General features: G+C 41.3%; 1 protein-coding gene across 3 annotated transcripts in view; it reads right to left on the bottom strand.

Annotated features, from left to right (window-relative positions):
- The window catches only part of LOC141098475 (death-associated protein kinase 3-like), a 143409-nt gene that overhangs the window by 88655 nt on the left and 37132 nt on the right, over positions 1-17622 (bottom strand). For all 3 annotated transcript variants that reach the window (XM_073586307.1, XM_073586306.1, XM_073586305.1), the window contains exon 2: positions 11045-11405. In XM_073586307.1, coding sequence (XP_073442408.1) covers positions 11045-11405 — 361 coding nt within the window. The remainder of the gene's footprint in view (positions 1-11044; positions 11406-17622) is intronic.

Here is a 17622-nt window from a genome sequence, read left to right as displayed (position 1 = left end):
GAAAATATGATGTCATTGGAATCACTGAAACTTGGTGGGACGATACACCTGATTGGAATACAAGGCTAGAAGGATACAACTTATTTGCAAGAAACAGACTTGATAAACGAGGAGGAGGTGTCGCATTGTATGTTAGAAGCGCGTATATCTGCACAGAGATTGAAGCTTCAGAGACTGGGAGTTCTGTGGAAACTGTTTGGGTAAGAATACAAGGACAGAACAATGGAAAGGACACCATTGTAGGCATTTACTACAGGCCGCCTGTGCAAGCTGAAGATATGGATGAACTCTTTATGCATCAAATGGCCAAGTTCTCCAAAAAATATGACATAGTTGTCATGAAAGATTTCAACTATCCAGACATTTGTTTGGAATCTCTCTCAGGCAAAACTTACAGGTCAAGGAAATTCTTATCCTCTCTTGCTGACAACTTTATCTTCCAAAAGGCAGGGGAGAAAACAAGGGGATCTGCTACCTTGGATCTAATCCTTATAATACAGGGAGGAGATGGTTGTGGAGGTAAAAGTGGCTGGGACCCTAGGAGGTAGCGACCATGCCATTTTAGAATTTTGGATAACTAGAGGAGGAAGACCTGTGAAGACTCAGATGTCAAGGTTAGATTTCAGAAAGGCAGATTTTAAGGGATTCAGAAAAGAATTGGAGGGATCCAATGACTGGATTAAAGACAACAATGTCCAGGAAGGATGGGAAATCTTCGAAGAATGAAATTCCCAAAGCACAATTGTTAACAATTCTGAAAAGAGGGAAGAATAGGAAGCATTTAAGGAAACCAGGATGGATGAACACAGAACTTAAGCACATCCTAAAAAGAAAGAAAGAAATGTTTATAAAATGGAAAGAGGGAGGCATATCTAAAGAAGAATATAATGCTGTCTGCAGAACCTGCAGGGCACAAATCAAATTACTAAAGCTGACAATGAATTGAGGCTTGCAAGAGACATCAAAAGCAATAATAAAGGATTTTGGGAATATGCCAAAAGTAAAAGAAAAGTCAAAGCTGCTATAGGATTTTTACAGGATGAAAATGATGAAATGGTAAGACAGGATGTTGAGAAGGCCGAACTTCTAAATTTCTATTTTGCATCTGTTTTCTCTCAGAAAGGAAATGTAACATCGACTGTTCTTCACTGTCCTATTAAGGGAATAGAAGAATCCAGGATATCTATAAACAGAAAGATAGTGAGGAAACACTTAGCTAACCTAAATTAATTCAAGTCTCCAGATCCAGATGAATTACACCCCAGAGTACTGAAGGAGATAGCAGAAGAAATTTTTGAACCCCTCTCCATAATCTTTGAAAATTCTTGGAGAACAGGAGAAGTCCCAGAAGACTGGAGAAGAGCAAATGTTGTTCCTATCTTCAAAAAGGGGAAGAAGGTGGACCCAGGCAACTATAGGCCGGTGAGTCTGACTTTTATACCAGGAAAGATCTTTGAACAAATTATTTAACAACATGTATGTCAGTACCTGGAAAAGAATGAAGTGATTAAACAGAGTCAGCATGGGTTTGTAACTAATAAGTCATGTTAAACTAACTTAATTTCCTTCTATGACGGAATCACTGATTGGGTGGATCAGGGAAATGCTGTAGATATACTATATCTCGACTTCAGCAAAGCATTTGACAAAGTATCTCACACAATCCTTATTGAAAAAATGACTAAGTATGGAATGGACAAGGCAACTGTTAGGTGGATTCATAACTGGCTTAGTGATCGGACCCAAAGAGTGGCCGTAAATGGCTGCGCATCCAGTTGGAAGAATGTCTCAAGTGGGGTACCACAGGGCTCTGTCCTGGGCCCTGTATTGTTCAACATCTTTATCAACGATTTAGATGAAGGAATTGAGGGTAAACTGATTAAATTTGCTGATGACACAAAGCTAGGAGGGATAGCTAATACTAGAGAAGAGATTCAAAAAGATATAAATAAACTGGAGCAGTGGGCAGCAACTAACAGAATGGTTTTTAACAGGGAAAAATGCAAAGTACTACATCTGGGCAATAAAAATGAAAAAAGCATATAAAGAATGGGAGGACTAGGGTTAAGCAACAGGACATGTGAAAAAGATGTGGGTATACTAATAGATCACATACTGAATATGAGTCAACAGTGTGATGCAGCAGCAAAAAAGGCAAATGCAATTCTAGGATGTATTAACAGAAGCATACAGTCTAGATCACGTGAAGTCATTATTGCCCTCAACTCCTCTTTGGTCAGACCTCATCTGGAATACTGTGTCCAGTTTTGGGCGCCACATTTTAAAAAAAAGACATCAACAAACTGGAGAAAGTTCAGAAAAGAGCGACCAGAATGGTGACCAGTCTGCAAACCCTGTCTTATGAAGAAAGGTTGCACGATTTGGGAATTAGCCTGCAAAAGAGAAGACTGAGAGGAGACTTAATAACCGTCTACAAATATCTCAAGGGCTGTCACATTGTAGAAGGATCATCTTTATTCTCATTTGCACAAGGAAAGACTAGAAGCAATGGGATGAAACTGAATGGGAGGAGACACATTAGATATTTAGAAAAATCTTTTTGACAGCTAGTGATCAATGAGTGGAACAGGCTGCCACGAGAAATGGTGAGTTCTCCTTCAATGGAAGTCTTCAAACAGAGGCTGGACAGACATCTGTCTGGGATGATTTAGCGAATCCTGCTTTGAGCAGGGGGTTGGACCAGATGGCCCAGGAGGTCCCTTCCAACTCTACGATTCTATGATTCTATGAACCAAAGATCTCAAACTGGGACTCATCAGACCAAAGCACAGATTTCCACTGGTCTAATGTCCATTCCTTGTGTTCTTTAGCCCAAACAAGTCTCTTCTGCTTGTTGCCTGTCCTTAGCAGTGGTTTCCTAGCAGCTGTTTTACCATGAAGGCCTGCTGCACAACGTCTCCTCTTAACAGTTGTTGTAGAGAAATGTCTGCTGCTAGAACTCTGTGTGGCAATGACCTGGTCTCTAATCTGAGCTGCTGTTAACCTGCGATTTCTGAGGCTGGTGACTCGGATGAACTTATCCTCCACAGCAGAGGTGACTCTTGGTCTTCCTTTCCTGGGGCGGTCCTCATGTGAGCCAGTTTCTTTGTAGCACTTGGTTTTTGCCACTGCACTTGGGGACACTTTCAAAGTTTTCCCAATTTTTCGGACTGACTGACCTTCATTTCTTAAAGTAATGATGGCCACTCGTTTTTCTTTACTTAGCTGCTTTTTTCTTGGCATAATACAAATTCTAACAGTCTATTCAGTAGGACTATCAGCTGTGTATCCACCAGACTTCTGCACAACACAACTGATGGTCCCAACCCCATTTATAAGGCAAGAAATCCCACTTATTAAACCTGACAGGGCACACCTGTGAAGTGAAAACCATTTCCAGTGACTACCTCTTCATAGAATCGTAGAGTTGGAAGGGACCTCCTGGGCCATCTGGTCCAACCCCCTGCTCAAAGCAGGATTCGCTAAATCATCCCAGTCAGATGTCTGTCCAGCCTCTGTTTGAAGACTTCTATTGAAGGAGAACTCACCACTTCTCGTGGCAGCCTGTTCCACTCATTGATCACTCTAACTGTCAAAAAGTTTTTTCTAATATCTAATCTGTGTCTCCTCCCATTCAGTTTCATCCCATTGCTTCTAGTCTTTCCTTGTGCAAATGAGAATAAAGTTGATCCTTCTACAATGTGACAGCCCTTTAAGCTCATCAAGAGAATGCCAAGAGTGTGCAAAGCAGTAATCAAAGAAAAAGGTGACTACTTTGAAGAACCTAGAATAAGACATATTTTCAGTTGTTTCACACTTTTTTGTTAATTATATAATACCACATGTGTTAATTCACAGTTTTGATGAGTGAATTAATTTTCGTAGCCATGAAAATAAAGAAAACTCTTTGAATGAGAAGGTGTGTCTAAACTTTTGGTCTGTACTGTACATACAGAAGAAATACTAAAATACTAGGTCAATCCAAGCATAGCTGTTCCTTTGGCTAAGCCCATTTGCAAACAATGAAGCAACAGAAGCTGGATCTGGTCCAGAAACACGAGGACTCTATAAGGCTGGTTTCATATTGGCATTTCACAGACCTGTGTCGGTCTGCGCACGGCCGCTGCTAAGCTCCGCCCCCTGTCGCGCCTCCACTGGTTAGCTCCGCCTATGGGCGCATGACACTGCATGCGACCTGCGTCCCCTATCTTTAGCACTGGGGACGCAGGCCGTGCACAGGTATGCATTTGCCGGCACATGCGTCCTTTTGACGGTGCGCCGACCAGCGCCAAACGCAACCTGTTGCATTTTGGTGTGCTCGGCGCAAATGACAAAAGGACGCATGCGCCGGCAAACGCTTATCTGCGCACGGCCTGCATCCCCAGTGCTAAAGATAGGGGACACAGGTCGCATGCAGCGTCATGCGCCCATAGGCAGAGCTAACCGGAGGAGGTGCGGCAGGGAGCGGAGTTTATCGGCGGTCGTGCGCAGACTGACGCAGGTCTGTGTAACGCCAATGTGAAACCAGCCTAATTGGAGTTGAGGTCCGAGACAAAATGTCAAGTGGTAGGCCGGCGATACAAGTTGCGAGGCACGCTGCTTGCGTCCCTAAGCACAAGGCAAAAGGTCTAAACCAGAGGCAAAAAGGCCCACAGCCATAACACCAGAGGAACTATGAAGTACAGAGGAACTATGAAGCAGCCTGAAGTACTATCAGGCACAGAGGTAATCTGATGCACTATGATGCACAGAGGTAACATGAGGCACAGACAAACTAGAGCCATGCTTGAAGGTGCTAAACAAGAGACCAGTCCCACAGAACCCCTCAATTCCCCTAAGTCCATACAACGAAGCTCCACAGGCTATCTTTACACTAGGAGTAACCTCTCGTACAACTATTCCCTATAGGGACAAGAAAAACACTGGAGGGTGGAGGTGGGAGGGGCTGTTTACCTCTCGGTGATCCTGTCCAGCTACAGGTCAAGGAAAGACTACCTCCATGGTGCTGTTTGGAGGGACGGAGTGGAAACAATATTTAAAATCATAGGTACAATTTATTTGTGATTTTGAGATCTAACATACTTTAGCAAGAGAATAAGCTTTGAAGAGAAAAAAAAAAAAGTAGCATCTTAATGGCACCTGGTGTCAGGCGATTTTCAATATCTTTTGGATTAAACAGCAAGTGGTATACTGTACTGTGGGCTTATTGGAAACTGTGTAATTAGTCAAATCAAGTCTTGCTTTATCTATGTATGGACTTCAATTAAATCAGAAAGCCAGCACTGCCCTCTGACTGGCAGACATTTCCCTAGCAACCAGAAGTCTTCTGTCATTTAGGCTGAATTTAAACATCAGTGAAACAAAGCCCGATCACAGACTGATGTTTGGATGGAGCACTGGTCTGCCAAACTAAAACTCCACACCCTCAAAGACATAGATGAAGCAGTAGAATTCAGGACAGCAAACCCATAGCCAGTTTCATAGTAGTTTGACAATATTTTCAATTGCAAGAATAGCATACTTTTTCAATTTTCCCGTCAAAAGAGCTAAAACCCTGAAGGACTCCATTAGGCTGGGTTCACATAGCATTGGGGGGATGCGTTTAACGCATCCGTTGAATAGCGGCATTAACGCACCCATAGACTGCTACAGACGAGCGCATCGCTAATGCATGTCATAATTGGCATGCATTAGCGATGTGCCGTCATTCTGTGACGGACCCTCGGACGCGGTCTGCAGCGTTCGGGGGTCCGTCACTGTTAGCACAGATGGAGCATCTGCGCTAACGTGATCACGTTAGGGAGTAGCGTTAACACAGTCCGTTAGCGATATGCGTTGAACGGGCTGCATTAAAGCTATGTGAACCCAGCCTTATAAAGGTCACCAGGGTCTGCCAGTATTTTCTGCAATTTGAGGGTTAAACAAAATTTCATTTAAATCTAAAGGGGATAAAGATGCATAGGCAAAAATGTGCTAAAAGGTAATATTTTATTCAAAATTGATTAAATATAAAATAAGCAGAGGGATAATTCTGAGGCTATGTGCACACGACGCATTTTAAATTCCCGCGGAAAAAAATAGCTTTTTGCAAGCGTAATTAGCTTGCAGAATGCTAGTGTTTTCCAAGCGATCTGTAGCATCGCTTGGAGAACTGATTAACAGGTTGGTTACACTCGTCAAACATAGTGTTGTTTGACTAGTGTGACCAACTTTTTATTATTGAGGCTGTCTATGCAGCATCAATAGTAAAAAGATATGTTAGAAAAAAAAAAAAAAAAAAAAAAAAAAAAAAAAAAAAATCGGGTTATATTCACCTTCCGGCGTCCCGCGCAGTGTCCCCAGCGATGTTCCCGTTCCCAGTAATGCCTTGCGAGACCCTTGATGAAGTCGCAGTCTCGTGATACTGTAGCGGTCTTGCGAGGAATAGGGACCGCTACAGTATCGCGAGACCGCGACGTCATCAAAGGTCTCGCAAGGCATTACTGGGAACAGGAGCATCGCTGAGGCCCGGGAAGGCTGCGCGGGACGCCGGAAGGTGAATATAACCGGATTTTTTATTTTATTTTTTACAGGGATATGTTACCCACAGCCTGGAGAAGAGTCTCCTCTCCTCCAAACCTGGGCACAATCCGCTAATGTTCTGCTTACTTTTCGCATGGTGGGCACAGCCACATGCGGAAAGTAAGCAGAACAATGCATTCCTATGTGGGCGGAATTCCCGCAATTTCGCAAAATTAATGAGCATGCAGCGTATTTTTCCGCGATGCGATTCCACCGCGGGAAAATCCGCAGCATTAGCACAGCATTGCGGAATCCCATAGGAATGCATGGGAAGCTGCTTTTTTTTGCGTTTTCGCGGCAAAAACACGCGTTAAAAACCGCTGCGAAAATACAGCGACGTGTGAAAGCAGCCTTAAAATGGCCAGGTGAAAAACAAACCGTGGCCAAGGACATTAACTTGAGGCAGCAAATAATCAAACACACTGATTCAAAATGTCATCATGTGAAATAATGTCATTGGTAGCAGCATTTACAAGAATCCTATAAAATGCAAAGTGCTAATACATATTAACCCCTTCATGACCCAGCCTATTTTGACCTTAATGACCTGGCCATTTTTTGCATTTCTGACCAGTGTTCCTTTATGAGGTAATAACTTCGGAACGCTTCCACGCATCCTAGTGATTCTGAGATAGTTTTTTCGTGACATATTGGGCTTCATGATCGTTGTAAATTTAGGTCAATAATTTTTGCGTTCATTTGTGGAAAAAAGCGGAAATTTGGCGAAAATTTCACAATTTTCAAATTTTGAATTTTTCTGTTAAACCAGAGAGTTAGGTGACACAAAATATTTAATAAATAACATTTCCCACGTATCTACTTTACATCAGCACGATTTTGGAAACAAAATTTTGTTTTGTTAGGAAGTTATAAGGGTTAAAAGATGACCAGCGATTTCTCATTTTTACAACAAAATTTACAAAACCATTTTTTTTTAGTGACCACCTCACATTTGAAGTCACTTTGAGGGGTCTATATGGCAGAAAATGCCCAAAAGTGACACCATTCTAAAAACTGCACCCCTCAAGCTACTAAAAACTACATTCTAGAAGATTATTAACTCTTCAGGTGCTTCACAGGGACTAAAGCAACATGGAAGGAAAAAAATGGACATTTTAATTTTTCCAACAAAAATTTTCTTTTAGCATAATTTTTTTCATTTTCACATGGATAACAGGATAAAATGAATCCTAAAATTTGTTGGGCAATTTCTCCCGAGTACACCGATACCTCATATGTGGTCATAAACCACTGTTTGGGCGCACGGCAGAGCTCAGAATGGAAGGAGCACCATTTGACTTTTTGAATGGAAAAATATGCTGGAATATTTAGCAGTTGCCATGTCGCATTTGGAGAGTCCCTGTGTGCCTAAACATTGGAGCTTCCCCACAAGTGACCCCATTTTGGAAACTAGACCCTCCAAAGAACTTATCTAGATGTGTGGTGAGCACTTTCAACCCCCAAGTGCTTCACAGCAGTTTATAACGCAGAGCCGTGAAAATAAAAAATATTTGTTTTCCTCAAAAAATGATTATTTAGCCCACAATATTTTATTTTAATAAGGGTAACAGGATAAATTCGACCCCAAAAGTTGTTGTCCAGTTTGTCTCGAGTACGATGGTACCCATATGTGGGGGTAAACCACTGTTTGGGCACATGTCGAGGCTCGGAAGGGAAGTAGTGACGTTTTGAAATGCCGACTTGATGGAATGGTCTGTGGGTGTCATGTTACGTTTGCAGAGCCCCTGATGTGCCTAAACAGTGGAAACCCCCCACAAGTAACCCCATTTTGGAAACTAGACCGCCCAAGGAACTTATCTAGATGTGTGGTTAGCACTTTGAACCCCCAAGTGCTTCACAGAATTTTATAACGCCCAGGCGTGAAAATAAAAAATCATTTTTTTTTCCACAAAAATAATTTTTTTAGCTCCCTATTTTTTATTTTCCCAAGGGTAACAGGAGAACGTTGTTGTGCAATTTTTCCTGCGTACGCTGACACCCCATATGTGGGGGTAAACCACTGTTTGGGCACACGTCTGGGGTCGGAAAGGAGGGAGCACTGTTTGACTTTTTGAACGCAAAATTGGCTGGAATAAATGGTGGCTCCAGGACGCGTTTGGAGAACCCTGATGTGCCTAAACAGTGAAAACCCCTCAATTCTAGCTCCAATCCTAACCCCAACAAACCCCTAACCCTAATCCCAACCCTAATCATAACCCTATTCACAACCCTAACCCCAATACACCCCTACCCACAAGTCTTTCCCTAATCCCAACCCACCCCTAAACCTATTCCTAACCCTAATTCCAACCCTAACCCTAATCCCAAACCTAACCCTAATACCAACCCTAACCCTATTTCTAACCCTAAACCTAATTCCAACCCTAACCCTAATTGAAAAATAAAAATATTTTCTTTATTTTATTACATGTGCCTGCCTATGGGGTGATAAGGAGGGCGGTGATTTACTTTTTTTTTTTTTTTTTTTTATTTTGATCACTGAGAGAGTTTATCACAGTGATCAAAATAAAAAAAAAAAAAAAGAATCTGCAGCCGGGAAATGCCGGCGGGCGCACTGCGCATGCGCCCACCATTTTCCAAGATTGCGGCGCCCATGCAGGAGGGCCGGCGGGACACCGGGAGGCAGAGCGGGACATAGGAGGGAAGGGGAGGAGGAGTAGATCGTGACGGCAGCGGACCATGCATGCTAGTGCAGCATCGGCCATGGCTGGATTGTAATATTTCATCAATTTTCATTGATGAAATATTACTATCGCTCTGATTGGCTGTTTCAATTTTAACAGCCAATCAGAGCGATCCTAACCACGTGGGTGCAAAGCCACCCCCCCCAGGGCTTAACTGCATGTTGTCCTGTAGCTGCGGGTCGGGTGACATTTCAGTGACCCACAGGAACGCTATTTATAGCATGACGCCTACGGGGGCATCATGGGTCATTTGGGCACGACTTTTCATGACGCCTACGTAGGCGTCATGGGTCGTGAAGTGGTTAAGGAATGCTATCACCCATAACACAGCAATCACGATTATACCACAGTAAATGTGAGCTCATTAGACCATAAAGTGCATATATTTTAAGGCTGCCAAATAAGTCAGAGATTGTTATTTAACTTATATTGGTACAAGTCCCGGTCACAAGCACACCTCAGCTACACCCTAAAAGCGCTGTTTCGCCTGAATGGCTTCCTTGAATGACATACCCCCCATTTGAGGAAGCCAGTCAGGCGAAACGGCTCTGTCGAGGTCTAACTGTGGTGTGCCTGTGGCCGGGATTTGTACCAATATAAGTTAAATAGCAACCTCTGACTTATTTGGCAGCCTTACAAAATATGCACTAATGCACTTTTTGGTCTAATGAGCTCAAATTTACTGTGGTATAATCGTGATTGCTGTGTCATGGGTGATAGCATTCCTTAATATGTATTAGCACTTTGCACTTTATAGGATTCTTGTAAATGCAGCTACCAATGACATATTTCACATGATGCAATTTTCAATCAATGTTTGTGATTATTTACTGCCTCAAGTTAATGTCCTTTGGCCACGGTCTGTTTTTCACCTGGCTGTTTTGAGATTAGCCCTTTGCTTATTTTATATTATTTTAACTATATTACTTTTTAGCATATTTTTGCCTATGCCTCTTTATCCCCTTTAGATTTAAATGGATTCTTTTTATTATGATTCATATGAGGTTGGTTTCATACTTTGGATGGGCTCTTGTTATGCATCAATTAGAGGGTACTCGCACAGTGTCATTTAGAAAATGGTACAGTGACCAAGCTTTCCCAGACTAAGCTGAATTAGGAAAACGCTGTTGGACATTTTCAGGAGGCGGCTCCTCCGGCGATCTTCTTGCGGTTACACCAGCAGTTTTCATTCTATACTCCCAATATAGAGAATAGGAGGTTTACAAGTAGTAGCTGCTAGAAGAACAAACAAGTTAATTCTTTTAACTGTTTCTATATTTCTAAACCTTGACGTGGTTAAAGGAAGTGACATAAGACATAATATTGCTGTGCACAGGTTAAGACATTTCAGTGAAACATTTTCATTTTATGGGTCGCATTCTGAAAATGATTTTGTGTGCACATATCCAAACTATAGATTTCTGCTGGCCATACACACAAACACGTCTTCCTCTAAAGCCATCTCTTCCTATTTGACTGAGCCTTTATGTGTTTTTATTGGGAAGAGAGGAGAGACCCATTGGCTGACAGCTCTGATAGCAGCTTATCTCTCCGGAATCAAAGGGTTTGGCATTTGAATGCAAACCTCTTCCTCCTATATTGGAGGAGGGCTTGTAGGGCCCCCATACATATTAGAAATTTGCCTGACACTTCCAATATCGTGGCCCTGGACAACTTTAATGGAGATCTTGAAATTTTCACTGTAGTTGCAATGTGCTGTGAACAAAGGCTTTACAACAATAACTAATATGACCCAAATGTTTCATAAAATAGTATACCTTGAGATCAAAATGTGCAATGCTTCTATGGTGCAGATAGTGGACCCCATCTAGAATCTGTTTTAGAAACATAGTGGCCTCTTCCTCACTCAAGCTTTCTTTTTGAGCCAAGAAATCAAATAATTCTCCTCCAGACACCAACTCCAATATAAGCACCACATCTGTGCGATTCTCAAACACATCATGAAGAGTGATTATGTTTGGATGCTGAATCTCTCGTAAGATGTCAACTTCTCTCTCAATCTCCTCCCGGCTCACACCTCGGCGACTGGATGACAAGCGACGCTTCTTAATGAACTTGGCGGCATACTCCAATCCTGTTCTACGTTCCCGGCACTTCCTCACAATGGCAAACTGACCACTAAAAAGAAAATGAACAATTCATTCATACAAAAATGTAAGGAGAAACGCTTTACTTGGTCTCCACATAGTCACACGAGAGGAGAACACAAGACTACTTGACACACTGATAATGTCTGTAAAGCGCTGCAGAATATCATGACATTACGTAAAGAAAATAAAGAATAAAAAATAAGTACATTAACCCATTCAGCCCAAGCCTGTTTTCACCTTCATAACCAGGCCAAATTTTACAATTCTGACCCGGGTCACTTTGTTAAGTAATGACTCTGGAACGCTTCATCGGATCCCACTGATTCTGAGACTGTTTTTCACGACATATTGTACTTCATGATAATGGTAAAATTTATTTGGTATGACTTGCGTTTACTTGAGAGAAAAATGGAAACCTGGTAATTTTCAAACTTTTAATTTTCATGCCCTTAAATCAGAGTAACGTCAAACAAAATAAAATAAATAAAATAGTTAATAAATAACATTTCCAACATGTCTACTTTACACGCCTCCTAAGGAAGTAATACACGAAACATGCGTTGGGGTGAGGGGGAGCTATGGTGACTGTGTAAATTAGTAAGTACCATACTATATTCTGTCTAAATGATTTAAATCTTTACATCAATGGATTGATATTCGTTATAACTTGTGCTATCTATATAGAAACGATTAGTTTATGCATGAAAAGATAAAAATTGCGCTATGCATACTAAGCATTAATCTAGTCTTGAAATGTGAAGATCTTTATTCATTTTTTGTCTAAATAAGATTATGTCACCCTGTATAATCTTATTGCTTGCGTAGTCTCTGTGGTTTTATTATCGAAATTTAATCAAAATTAATTTTTAATTGGATGTATACTCTGAGGCTGTGTTGTCATAGCTATATGAGTTGTTCCTTTCATATAGTTGGGCAATTGTGTAATATATGTCTACTTTACATCAGCACAATTTTTGAAACATTAGGAAAAGAGATGGACGAACTCGAACAGTAAAGTTCTGGGTCCGTACCAAACGCCTACTGTTCAGGAACGGACTTCAACAGGACACCAGGAAGTCCGTGTTACTGTCAGCAGGATTGTGCATAGTAACCTACACACAGTGTCAGGTCGGCGCCGTTATACTGATTAAAATGATACCTTGGTTGATGAAGTCCGTCTTGTGGTTGTTGTTTAATCTTTATTTTCAGTTTTGAGCTAATGATGTGCTCATGCGTCGGGGCGGGCTGTGGGTGGGGTTTTCATGTGGTGCTCTGATTAGGTATTCACCTGTATGGCTTATGGCTTGACTTCTGCCCACTAGTGTGTGTGTGTATATATATATATATATATATATATATATATATATATATATATATATATATATGAATGGTGACAGGACAATTGTGTACAAGATAATTGTGTACGGACTATTGTGTACAGACAATTGTGTACAGGCCAATTGTGTACAATGACAATTGTGTACAAGGCAATTGTGTACAAGGCGATTGCCCTGTACACAATTGTCCTTGTACACAATTGTCCTTGGACACAATTGGCCTGTACACAATTTTCTGTACACAATTGTCCGTACACAATTATCTTGTACACAATTGTCATGGAACCATATATATATATATAATTTATATTTATTTTCGATATGTACACTAGTGGACAGGTCACTGACGGATCAGTGACCTGTCAGAAGTCAAGCCAAACAGCTGAATACCTAATCAGAGCACCATGTGAAGACCCCACTCACAGTCCCGCCCCAAAGCATGAGTGTATCATTAACTCAAAACTGAAAATGAAAGATTAAACAAGCACAAGACAGACTTCATCAACCAAGGTATCATTTTAATCAGTGTAACAGTACCAACCTGACAGTGTATGCAGCTTATTGAGCACAATCCTGCTGACAGGTTACCTTTAAATTAATGAAAAAAAAGGCATCACTTCCCCTCCATTATTGACAATCAGTCAAGCTAAAGCAGACAGTTGGGGGCTGTTACCCTTAGGCTGGTAAGATACCATGGATATTACCCGAGCCTAAAATTAGCAGCCCACAGCCGCCCCAGAAAAGGCACATCTGTTAGATGCGCCAATTCTGGCACTTTGCCCGGCTCATCCCACTTGCCTTGTGGTGGTGGCAAGTGGGGGTTCATATTTGTGGGGTTGATGTTACCTTTGTATTGTCAGGTGACATCAAGCCTCCGTCTTAGTAATGGAGTAGAGTCTATAAAATGTCTATTCATTACTAATTCTATATTTATATTGTAAACACACACAGCCAATAAAAAGTCTTTAATTTGAAATTAAAAAAAAACTTTTTTATTTAAAAATAACAAATAGTTATACTTCCCTAACGCCAATTGCAGTGAAGCCATGGTCTACTGTTAAAAAAATAAAATGGCAGAATATACCACTATTAAATCCACTCATTATATTACATCAATTGGATTAAGGATTAAAATATAACTTTTAGTCTACAATATTAAAATTCTATAAATAAAGTGCAAGGTGCTCAAAACAAACAACACACAAAAAGAAAAGCTGGTGTGCTAAAGATATTAATTCAGTTAGTATTTACCAGAGATGTCTGTTTTATCAAATATTCCTATAACAGACCCTCTGCTTTACTGCATTCATATACTATTGTTAGTCTTTCAAATGTTGGGTTCAATAACACCTACAACTCTGGTGCCCCAATATAAATTATTGCAACTTGCCAATCAGGCCTTTAGGCAGTAATACTGTAGCAAAATAGTGCCTTTCAAGTACTGCATCCAAATGAACTCGCAGATGACACTATAATGACAACTATTGCAGATTGCCCACCAGGCCTATAATCAGTGACACAGTGGCTTGCCAAATCTAATATCTTCAAATGCCCAATATATACTGATACAATTCACAATAACCAAATAGTTTCTTATGTTAGTGTTATCAGCATCCATATGGGTCTATCCACTCATTTGGCATAGCCCTTATTTATAATATATATATATATTCCGTGCACTGACAAAAAAAAACACAAACCAGCTTTTTACCCTAATTGGACTCGTTATATAAACTGCGAGTTCCTAGGGAATTCATAAGTACGCAACTATATAGGAGTCACAATAGTTCATTATTGTCATGGTAAAGATATCATTGTCATACATTCATTTTTTCATTAGATACCTCATATCCTTCTCATTAGAGGTTATTAGTCATGACAAAAAAAACTCTGTGGCATACAATAAAAAGAACGGTCTCACCAATTGCGGGTTTTGATCAGATGAGCTTTCATCCCCATAGTGGTGAATACAATACCCCTTCTCCCGATACGTTTCGTTTACTCATCAGGGGAGTCAATTGGGGCCAAGATAACCATGCGTTACAGGTGGCAGTTTCATGCCCAAACTGCCAAAATGTGTGCAGCATAGTAGTGCGTCATCCATTTTTATACTTGCACCTTGCTCACTGGAGGGACAAGCACTTTCGGTTTCTTGTTAGTACAGCTTCCTGTGGCTGGACCGCATGCATCATCTGCGCGTCCGTTCTGTGGAACGCACGGCACGCTGAGAGTGCGGTCATCAGCCACAGAGCATGCGCGGAATAGCGCTGCTCTTACTAGAGGGGAATGTGACTGACATGCAGACGTCATAGCTATGTACCTCCCATACATGATGTGCCAACATTGCCATAGCTAGTCAATGCGCAAGCGCTAACCTCTAATGCTTGTAATGGCGAATATTAAGGGATATCCATTAAGAAATCCCACTCCCCATATGGCCCCTCTTTAACCTTTATTTCAACCAACTTTTAGCTGAACTTAAAAATCCATTCAATTAACATAATGGATCATTAACCCTTAGACTACATGCAGGTACCAAATCAGAGGAGGACTATTTTGGATATTGCTTAGAGGATCCCAAATGCGTTTTTTTAAAGATAATACCGTAACCTCAGCCAATTTTATAACAGATTTTTTGATAGAGATGAATTTGTACATATTCAAGGAATCATAATGGATAAAGAACAGCTTTTTTACAACGTAATGCACTTAGAACGACCGACTTTCTCAGACATAATACAAACACGAGGGGTGAAAAGGAAATATTTACTACTATGTCCCTAGGGCCCCTAATTTAACTGTTTCCTACCTCATGCAGAGATTGGCACCCTAGGACCTGCGTAAATGTGGTCCACATTCGACGCCGGTTATCCCTCTCTACTGACCCTATAAGACCCTATGCTAGAAGAAGGAAACAAAGGAAAGTTGGTCATTGAGGCCCTTTGGATATATGGTTTGTAACCAAAAGATCCATTTTGTCTCTTTTTGCAGGATCATTTGGTCCCAGTTTCCGCCTCTTATAGCTGGATTGATTTTATCTATTCCACTGAGAGTGATCTTCTGTGCTAGCGGTTAGATCACCAAGGTCACCACAGCTCATGGGCTTGGTTGGGAATGCAGCCTCAGTGACTGGCGGTAACCTCAATGATGTCACTGCTAGACACTTAAGGCTAAGCTCGCATCCGCTATTTACCCAGTGGTTCTCAGCATGGACGGTCACATCTTGATACCGTCTAGGTAGAAGGCTGTATATCTCAGACATGGATTACAGTGTGGGACAGAACAACAGATGGGAGAGGGATATGTTGTTTTTTTTTTTTTATAGGAGACCATAACTTCCTTGCAATGGGTGTTAAGGAAGTATAACTAGGTTTGTTATTTTTAAATAAAAAAAAGCAAAAGTGTGTGTTTCTCATTTAACCCCTTAGCGACAGAGCCAGTTTGCAGCTTAATGACCAGGCCAATTTTTACAATTCTGACCACTGTCCCTTTATGAGGTTATAACTCTGGAACGCTTTAATGGATCCCGCTGATTCTGAGAATGTTTTTTGTGACATATTGTACTTCATGTTAGTGGTAAAATTTCTTCAATAAGACTTGTGTATATGAAAAAACGGAAATATGGCGAAAATTTTGAAAATTTTGCAATTTTAAAACTTTAAATTTTCATGCCCTTAAAATCAGAGAGAGGTGTCACACAAATTTCTTAATAAATAACATTTCCCACATGTCTACTTTACATCAGCACAATTTTGGAAGCAAATTTTTTTTTTGCTAGGAAGTTCAAAGGGTTAGGCTGAGTTCACACGTGGCGCTTTTTTTCGCGTTTCCGCGGCGGTTTTAACCGCGCGATTTTGCCGCGAAAAATAAGCATCCCATGCATTCCTATGGGATGCCGCAATGCTGTACTAATGCTGCGGTTTTTACCGCGGCGGAATCGCTTCGCGGTAAAAACCGCAGCATGCTCATCAATTTGCGGAATCGCGGTGATCCCGCACCCATAGGAATGCATTGTTCCGCTTACCTCCCGCATGTGGCTGTGCACACCATGCGGAAAGTAAGCAGAACATTTGCGGATGTTACCCACGGTCCGGAGGAAAGGAGACTGTCCTCCGGGCTGTGGGTACCATATCCCTGTAAAAAATAGAATTTAAAAATAAAAAATATTGTTATTCTCACCCTCCGACGTCCCGCGCAGTCTTCCCGCTTCTCTCCACGCTTTCGTTCCCAGTAATCCTTTGCGAAAATGCCCGCAATGGCGTCCGTTCTCGCGGGATCGCGAAGTCTCGCGGTCATTCTCGAGACGTCGCGATCCCGCGAGAACTGACGTCATCGCGGGCATTTTCGCAAAGGATTACTGGGAACGGATGCGCGGGACGGCGGAGGGTGAGAATAACAGCATTTTTTATTTTTTTTTTTTTACATTCTATCTTTTACTATTGATGCCGCATAGGCGGCCTCAGTAGTAAAAAGTTGGTCACACTTGTCAAACACTATATTTGACGAGTGTGACCAACCCGTCAATCAGTTCTCCAAGCGATGCTACAGATCGCTTGGAAAACGCTAGCATTCTGCAAGCTAAATACGCTTGCAAAATGCTAGTTTTTCCGCGGGAAAATCGCGGGAATTTAAAATGCGATTTTCCCGCGGACTGGAAATCCGGAATTCTCGCTGTAATTTCCGCGAGAGTTCCGGTACGTGTGCACTTAGCCTTAAAAGTTGACCAGCGATTTCTCATTTTTACAACAAAATTTACAAAACCATTTTTTTAGGGACCACATCATATTTAAAGTCATTTTGAGGGGTGTACATGACAGAAAATACCCAAAAGTGGCACCATTCTAAAAACTAGACCCCTCAAGGTGCTCAAAACCACATTCAAAAAGTTTATTAACCCTTTAAGTGCTT

This window comes from Dendrobates tinctorius, unplaced genomic scaffold (genome assembly GCF_039654945.1).
Source record: "Dendrobates tinctorius isolate UK_male_01 unplaced genomic scaffold, ASM3965494v1 ptg000092l, whole genome shotgun sequence".
NCBI lineage: Eukaryota > Metazoa > Chordata > Amphibia > Anura > Dendrobatidae > Dendrobates > Dendrobates tinctorius.
Note: the sequence above shows the minus strand (reverse complement) of the source record. Positions and strands in the feature narration are given on the sequence as shown.